This window comes from Schistosoma mansoni, assembly GCF_000237925.1.
Source record: "Schistosoma mansoni, WGS project CABG00000000 data, chromosome 3 unplaced supercontig 0083, strain Puerto Rico, whole genome shotgun sequence".
In the NCBI taxonomy this organism is placed as follows: Eukaryota; Metazoa; Platyhelminthes; class Trematoda; order Strigeidida; family Schistosomatidae; genus Schistosoma; species Schistosoma mansoni.
Window position 1 is genome coordinate 242,336 of NW_017386008.1, and position 9,692 is coordinate 252,027.

The 9,692-nt window shown below is 31.8% G+C and overlaps 1 protein-coding gene across 1 annotated transcript; it reads left to right on the forward strand.

Annotated features, from left to right (window-relative positions):
- Nucleotides 1–4,924: 4,924 nt before the first annotated feature.
- On the forward strand, nucleotides 4,925–7,077 carry Smp_120620 (amine GPCR, putative; the record flags this gene model as incomplete). Its single annotated transcript, XM_018791327.1, is given in 2 exon segments — nucleotides 4,925–5,743; nucleotides 5,749–7,077. Coding segments are annotated over 2 exon segments (1,758 nt in total). The 3' UTR covers nucleotides 6,688–7,077.
- Nucleotides 7,078–9,692: the final 2,615 nt, after the last annotated feature.

The following is a 9,692-nucleotide window of genomic DNA, read 5'->3' on the forward strand; positions in this document are numbered from 1 at the left end:
ATAAAATATATTTTAACTGAATTATCAATTCTTTCTTTGAACTTATGCATAAAATGCTTATTATAAACCATGGTAACAATAGTAATAGTAATAATTATAATCTCTGTCGTCAGTGTGGGTTAATAAAACAAAACCGAAAAAAAATTCTTATGTATATGTTCGTTTATCCTATTGGTGTTTTAATTTTTTAACCATCAAATCAACTATTTTAAAAAAATAGATTAAAACAAGCTGTTGAAATGTCCCCTAATTATATCAACGGTTTGTTTAGTTGTTAAATAGATAATGGTTTTTTTTAATTTTTGAAAATGAAAATCAATGGAGGAAACAGATGAGAACAAAAAAATTAATTTTTTTTCATCCACCATGGGCTTTTTCCCCCTTTGGTGATTAAATGAATGAATGTTCAATGTTAAATATACCACAAAAAAAATAATGTTACATTGTAAAACTGTTGATGACACTTGGAAGTTGTTGTGGTCGTTCTTGTTATTGTTGACAGCTTTGTTTTCAGTTTTTCGTGTATTCAAAAAAAAGAGAAAAAAAAGGAAAAGCTGTTTCAATAAATTTTGAGTTGAGAATATTTGGAAGGGGATTAGTGGAGATTTTAGTATTTTTCAAAGTTGAAATCATGAGTCAATTGAAGCTAGACCACCATCGAAAACCTGGAAAACCTGGAATCTTGCGAGTGCGGGTTCGTAGGTGTTCATAAATGTTATATCGATTGTCTGAGTATGTGTACGTGCCCTATTTGATATATGAACATTATAAGGCCGCCCATCAGAGAGCAGTGATTTATCGATCGCTCAATGATACAAAAAATCGTATGAGCAGTCTTGAGCACTTATCAGTCCTGTTATCTGCCTTGATCAACCAGTTAAGTCCAGAACATCAACAACAGCCACTGCAATATGAATTATTATTCTCAAACATACTGAGTTTATTCAAAAAAAGATACATCCAGCTGACCAATCCCAAATAGGACGAAACGCGCGTCAAACTGGATTCTTCTGCTAGCCACTATCCATCTTTGCTTATATTGCTTGTGAATTAAGGCTATATCGAGGCAATACGCACAGTATGCACATATGCCAATTAGAGACTGACGAGCTGCAGTCCTGAAACATCGATGGGAAGATTCAAACAAACAATACTAAATGATTTTATACTGAGCTTATATACCAAACAGACTGACCACATCGTACCAATAAAATAGAAAATATTATTTGTACAATATTTAGCTAAATGCGGCTGTAAATGTTGGAGGCAGTAATTAATAGACTGAGTATAACTCAAGAATGGTGAATCGTATAATAATGTTCTATAGGTCAAAATAAAGCTTAGGATAAGAAGGACACGAATATGAATAGTTTGGTTACTTAACAATTATACAATAGGAAATATACATATCATATTAGTTCATAAATAGTTCTCAAAAGTTACCATTCATAATTCTCCCCGGGATACAACAATAAATGACAAGGTGAAAGAAAAACCAGTGGTCTTCATGTTTTTGAGATATTTGTAATCAATTCACGCTATTGATTGGAACTGAAGTTGTTGAAGTTATTGACTTTAATGAATTATTGAGAGGTCTGTTCGTCTAGTATGATTGATGCGTGGATCAGGAAACTTGAGTGAAACTCAAGTTTTAATGGCTCTCTAAACAGACGACAGTTTCTGGTGAAGACTGTTCACATATAGTACAGAAAACATCTTTCAAAATTACTATCATAAGATTGTGATATATATTTATTGACAATTCTTAACTGAGTAAATTTTCTAGTTTGTTATTCGTTGTCAAACACATATTTTACAAATTGGTTTCGTACACAACTAATATGTAAAGGTTTAGATACCATCACTCGCTACTGGTGTCCTTCTTTTACTAAAAGGGGATTCATGAAGATTAAAGTCTTCTGTTCGTTCCTTGATGCGATCATGAGTGTACACTGAGGAGAAGCCTCAACGCTAGAACAAAACAGCCACTCCCTTATTTATAATTCTCAGTGGTTATTTAACAGAAATCGGCGACCTTTAAACGAATCTAATATGACCTTGAGAAATGTTAGCCAATCAGTAAACAGTCAGTATAGAGTAAAAATATACAACGCCAAAGAATTAGAGTGGATACACTTATTTTATATGGTCCAAAATCTTGTCAAGGTTAGAAAAAGATTCAAAGGCTCCAAAATCGTAATGCATAAGGTAGAGGAACTCATCCGTATGGCTCCATAATAGTTGGTCCCTGGAACCATGATAAGGTCACAAAAACTCACTCAGCCTCGACCACATGGCTTCAATATTGTTTGTGTGTACTCCGATTGTGTAGGTTTATCATTTTTATTATGGATATGTCCCTACAATGCTCATACCACTGCACAGCCGAAGCTTCAGTAACATCTGCACTTATTGCAGCCAATGTTAATGGTACTTTTATTATACAGTATGCGGCAATCATTATAATATGCCTTAGTCTCAGTCTGGACCGAGAGATAAAGGTTCTTATTCTAGCAAACGTTTTCCTTCAACATATATTACATCGAAGGACAACATCATGGTAGTCTGCACAAGGTCTACAAGTCATTTAATCACCACAATTACAAATACAGTAACTTCTTAGTAGTCTAATTTCTTGTAGCCGCTTAATTGTTAGGTCTTCTTTATAATTCTCTGTGAATTGATCGTACATGAGCACCAGGTACTCAAATGAGTGCCGTGACCTTGAAATCCTTCAAACGCTTCTGATTGGCTCGTCCATAAATTATAGTCTCGCCCAGAAATCAATCAGCTCTGCAAACTATATTGTTTCATTATTTACTTAGATATGTTATTAACTAGTTCCTTCTATTCAGTTAATATCAGATGTTAAGCACAAACAAGCTTCAAGTTAATATTTACTAATCAAATCAAACATTTTCATAGATGAGAAGTTGTGTATCTAGGCCCAGAACTCTGAATCGAAATTGTGTTTTTTTTTATTGCTTTAAACAGATTTTATGTTCAAACGTGTCGGTTATTTGACAGCTAACTACAAATATTTCCGATGAATATCATATTAAGAATAGTCAGTAATTATGTTATGGTTTAATTACATTAGTTATTATTGTATAATTAAACGCATTCCTTTGCTACATTACAGAGTAAAAAGGCCACTATTTATTATTATTATTATTATTATTATTAATTGGCATTTATTTTCTTCTAAACTTGAATTCATTATTGTCTGTGAACTTATTTCATACTACTGTATGTTTCCTGTTAGGTAATTGAAGGATTGGTATATGTGCATAATGTGTGTATTGCCTCGATATTGCCTTCATTCACAAACTTTTTAAGCAAAGATGGATAATGGCTGGCAGTGGAATCCAGGATGTGCGTTTCTTCTTATTTGGGACTCGTCAGTTGGATGTACCCGCATCTCAGAGTTGATGTTCACTCTGAGATTTGAACCAAGTACATTTCCCTTCAAACGCCATTGCTTTATCCACTTAGCTACTGAATACTTCCTACAAATGATATATGAGATTTTTACCATCCTTTATAAATTGGTTTACTGCATATATTTGATACACTAATTATTCATCGGTTCAAACATAAAGAAATTATTAATAAGCATAAATATTCATAGTACTGTTGTTTTTCGTCTAAGTCTATAAGATAGACGATCTAAAATACTACCACATCGATGGATCCTGAATACAGCGTTTAGTATTCATTTAGAGTTTTTATAGTGAGTTAGTTTTCTACAGGATGAAGTCGCTAACCCCATAACCCAACCCTCCTCCTTTATTCGGACTTGGGACCGGCAGCAGCCCCATAGGAGCTTCAGGCGAAGTTTCACCAGTACAGGCTACAATAAATAAAAACATCTAGAAAATCGTTATCACTGTTCAATATGGATTCCATTTATACCATATTGATTTTTAGACCATTTTTCATCATTTTCTTTTCAATTACATAATATAAACTAAAGTGAGAATAATATACATCATTATCCTCTAAGTAAAACAAATCAGCCCCAACATCATACCCATTGAAAATGGAACATACAAATTTAACAGATAAATGTTATTGATCCATTAAAATGAATGTATCGCTTTGAGATAGACCAATAGACTTGGATCTATATAGGAAGAGAGGGAATGAAGGAGAGCGAGCGAGCGACAGAGGGAGGGAGAGTAGTTGTTATTAATACATTTGGCCAAATATGTTATAAAAAAACAACAAAAGATTTACAATATGAAATTCCAAAATAAACATTTTACTTGAATAATGTATATAAAACAAGTGTTTATTATGAAATAATGATGAAATTCTATGAAAGTTTACCTGGATCCTAAAGAATATTCAGGTAATAATCATAACAAATAAATCACTTTATCTTATCTACTTAATATAAATGAAAGTAGTAGTATTTCCATTTAGAAAATAAAAAAAATAAAAGGTCAACTGTTTTTTGGGAGGGGGAATTAGGTAAATAAAAAAATATGCCATAGAAAATCGATAAAAAAATCCAATTCCATAACTAGCAACACTTTACTAATCATTGATATTAATCATTTCTATTCATTTCGAATGATTTAACTGCCTCCCCCCTATCATGATTTATTAACCAATCAAATTGATCTGAACAAATAACCAATCAAATTATTCAGAACGAATAGCCAATCAAATTTCGAGAAATTTATCTACTGAAATTGTTGAAGTACAAAGCGAGAAGTACCATCGAAGTGATCGAAGATTTTATTACTTTTTGATTTACAGTAAACAATGAATTCCATCACTTAAAACAAAAAAAAACTCTTAGATTATCATTGAATTGAATAAAGTTCGTCATTTTATATGACTTCATATACATGAACGAATACTATTCAATTGTTTCATGAAAGTATAGTCTATTGTTCCTTTTTGAATCTAAATAATGTTAGAAATGAATTTATCAACTAGAATGATACAAACTAATCATTCATTGTTTTTTTCTATACACAATAAACCTTTAACACATTTTACCACTGAACCAGTTGAGATTTATTTACCAAGTATTATTGCTTCTACAATCTTTCTTATAACTATTGCTATAATTGGAATCATAGGGAATAGTCTTGTTATATGGGCATTTAGAAAACAAGTTAAACAAGGTATTATTTCTGGTTTATTTATACTATTGCTAGCTTGTAATGATTTATTTATTTGTCTTATTGTAATCCCATGTACATTATATTTAGATATATGGACAGGTGATACAACTGATTGGATATGTCGTATACATTTAACAATGAAAGGATTTGTTGTACCTATTTCAGCATGTATATTAATGTTAATAGCAATGGAAAGATTTTTATTAATTTGTTTTATACCTGGTATACAAATGCAATGTACACAGATTGTATTATCATTAGCCATTATATTATGGATTGGTTTATTATGTGCTATCCCAATGGGATTACATGTACGTGCTATTGATGTGTTTAAAGAACGTGATGAATTATTAGATTTAAATACACTGAAGTATGGATTATCAACCTTGGAAAATGATGAATGGCTTAATCAATTACGTGTATCCAAACGATGCGATAAAGATGATACATACATTAATGATCAATTATATTGGTATCATCAAATATGTGTACTCTTATTATTTTTAGTATTATTTCTTGGAACAGCTGGTGTATATGCTTTAATATTTCTATTTGTTTGGAGCATGAATCATTTATGTATGAGAAATATGGTAATTCAAAAATGAAAGGTAATTGGGTACGTATTCATGCTACACCGAATTCTTCAACTGATATGAATGTTACCAAATGGAATTCTATTAAAAAACGAATATCATTTCGTAAAAAGTTGAAAGAATCAAATAGTTTACAAAATGAAAAAGAAGATAAACAAAACTCTAATATCTTTGAACATGATGAAAAACAACAATTGGAACTTCAGAATGGTCAACAACATCGACAGAGTTGCTATGAACAAGGGTCCAATTTATCACAACCTCAATCAAATCTACAACAACATACATTGGGAATTCATCCAACACTAACAGATATGACAACATCGATAAGTTTTGTCACGTCTAATTTAGATAGAATAAGTTGTGTATGCTTATGTGAAAGAAATGATAACACTGAATTTATTCAAACTAGTCAGTGTTCAATTCCTAAAGATCAAGAGTTCCATGATCGTAATGGTGGTAAAGACAATGAACAGTCACATTGTATGACACATTTGACTAGTTTAAAGCTACCTGACAATGAGAAAAACCAATGTACTATAGAAATAAATAATCCTCAATTATCAAGAATTGAATGGTCAGCAGCTAATTTAGAACGTAGACGTAAACCACATGTACGTACAGCTCAAACATTAGCATTAGTTGCAGCTAATTTCATTATATCTTATACACCATATCTTGTTTATACAACAATGCCAATACGAAAAAGACAATTGGTACTTTTAAAAGATAAACCACATTGGACTATTCAAGTAAGACGTGTATTATTTTACATGTATTTCATTAATTCTGCATTGAATCCAATCATATATTCATGTATGAATAGACATTTTCGTCTATGTATAATAAAGTTTTATACAGATTTAAAGATGAAATTTAAAAGACAAACATCAAAAGTGAATAATACTCATCATGAATTGGTTAGTTTACCATTATCACATAAACCCGGTTAATTCAAATCAATAAATTGTTGACAAAGACAGGGTAACATATCATTTCCATTTGATTGATCTGATGGAACTAATCAGATCATTGAATGATTTCAATGAATGAACTTGCTGTTTCATCCTTTGAATCATTCATTCATTTGTAGTGACCTACTTTTCTCGACGAGAACGCGATTGGTATAATGGAAACAATTATTATTATTATAACCAATTGTACCAGTGATTGTTTTACTGTACTCGTTTTGTTTAACTGCATCAAAACTTACTTTTCGTTCCGTTGTCCATCTTATTCGTTCGAACGTTTTTACGCTTCGCCTTTTTGCCTGTACTCGTTGGCATATTTCGGTATTTTTTCTATACCACGAGATCGCCAATAAATATACCTTATCTGAACCAATTATAACCTTCTGGTTTTTGGCCTATCGAAGGAACCAAGTCGTTTTTTATGACGTGTAATCTTATTGTAGTGGTGATCATAGTCAATCGTGACTCGACGCCATCTACACATTCATTCATAACCTTGATTATCATTGTATCTTATTTATGAAATGTTTTCATAGTCATTTGATTGTTGATGTAATATTCTTTCATAAATGTAAGTACTTTTAGTGTTAAAAAGTACAACAGATATATGACAGATATTATTCACAATGTGCAAAGTGACTAATGTATTAGCTTCAATGAAATTGAATTATCCTTTCAATCATTTGTTGTATGAACTGGTCGATAGTATATGGTAAGTTAATTTCCAACGAAAGTGTAAAACAAAGGCAACCAACTGAGGAAAAAGTACTTTTACTACAGTAATCATCATTGTGGTAACTGTACCAACAACGGATACATGATTGTGTGTTTCAAATACAACATATGATGTAAAGTATTGTGTGAATTAGCTCTTTGGAAATAGTAATTGGTTAAAGCATTTGAAAAGATGTTAGGAATAAAATAAATGATCACTGACTGAAATTTAGCTTAGAAACTATTTAAACACTGGAAATGACTAATAGGATGTTCAGTTTCAGCTTGGAAGTTCTTTACCAGTAAACTATCGTGGATCGTGAATGCGCACTGTTGAGGAGTACCATAATAGGACGAAACGGCCGTCCAGTGCTTTCAGGTTTTCCATGGTGGTCTAGCTTCAATTGAATCATGATTTCAACTATGAAAATATTCTAATTTTTTTCATGGTGTCGAGCTCATAGACTTTAAACATAAACATTCAGTTAATTTTAACGGAGTGGAGGGGGTTAAAAAGTTGACGTAGTTCTCCTTAAATTCTATATATCTGTTTAGATATTTATTAAAGATTGAATATTCCTTGTAAAAAGCATCTATGTTTTAGTGAGAGTAAACAAATTGGATTTTTTCGAATAATTTCTCCTTTCACCATTGAAAATAAAAACTTTAGAATGCACATCTCTGATATTCGAGATCAAGTGCTTGTTTTTGATGACGTTTTGTTCTCTGAGCTGGATGGTTTGGCCGTGGAGCTTTCATCGTCCTTCTGGACGACATCATCAGCACAAAATTTGGGTGCTTGTTCATTAAGATTTACGTATGTGAATATGAATAAAACTCACAGTTGTTACCTTGTTGATTATTTAGTGGACGTTTTTGAGAAAAGGTGTACTAGATTCAGATTAGTTATATGAGCATTTTGCGTAGACTTGATAGTTACTTACCAGTAGCGTATTAAGGAGACCTCAGGTTGATAATGAATATATCAATCAATCCTAATTATTCCTATTCTCTTTTCGGTGAATTCATTTTCAAAGCTGTACAATTGCAAATATACAATAAACAATGATAATAAACCCTGTTACATATGGTGACAGTGAGTTACAATCAACAAAGGTATCATGGTTAAGCATGATAAGATAAAATGTTGAAATTGAGATTAAATGTAATCAGGAGGATTATAGAAACAGAAATAAACCAGTTGGGGATAGAAGGTTTAAGGAGAGGAAGCAGATAGCTATAAAGGAAGAAAAAACAAAAGAAACAGTTATAAGACTTTAAGACCATGGTAGAAGAAAAGGTTGTACCAATCTCTTTTTGGATGCGCAATTCTGGTTTTTCAATATGTATGGCTACCGCTTCGGCAATGCTAATAGGATGCAATATAATTATACTTCTACTTACCTTGTAGATGACTTTGAACTCAGAGTCCGTCTTGATTGAGTGACCTGTGTTCACAAGGTGTTCGATTATTGAACTTCTTATTGAGCCGTTTCCTCCTCTTCTTAGCCACGCCGGATAACGTTCTTGGATTCTTTTGGAGAAAGTATGCATCGAACGATCTATATATATATCGATCTATATATATATATATATATATATATATATATATATATATATATATATATATATATGAGCAGGTAAATTGGCAAATGCATATTGAGTTGGTCAAATGAAATAATTTATCCTTAAGATTATTGATGAACAATGACCGGCTGGAAAATACTATTCGCAACGTTACTGCTAAGAAGGTTCTTTTAAAAAAATCAGAAATTCTTCTCTTTCAGACGTATGTGGCTCTGTCACTCTTAAAGTCGATCTTCATGAATGATGTTTTCTTTTCGACTGAAGTTGTTTGTGTTTTCAGAGGTTTTGGTTTTATATTCTTATCAAAGGATATCGAAGGAAACCCGTTTTTGATAAGTATCTTCTTTAAGAGGCCCAGTTCATCATCTATGACTTCGGTAATACATATTCTTTGTGTTGGCGTAGAGAGTGATATTATTAAGTTTCTCTTTCGACTAATGGGGATCCAGCTGTGAAAACTTGATAGTTAGCCAGTCCATATGGGTTATCTTTAGATAGATATTCTCAGGGTTCCGTCTTGTTTTCTTGTCATTTCCATATCAAGAAAGTGAATATTGCCGGGTGACAGTTACAAAATGTCTTCCGGATTTTTATTTCTTCCACTGGAAATTCATATTCAGAATTGGTTACTTTAAACTTCGATCGGATATTAATCAATTAGGTAACTACGTTTATTAATACCAGTC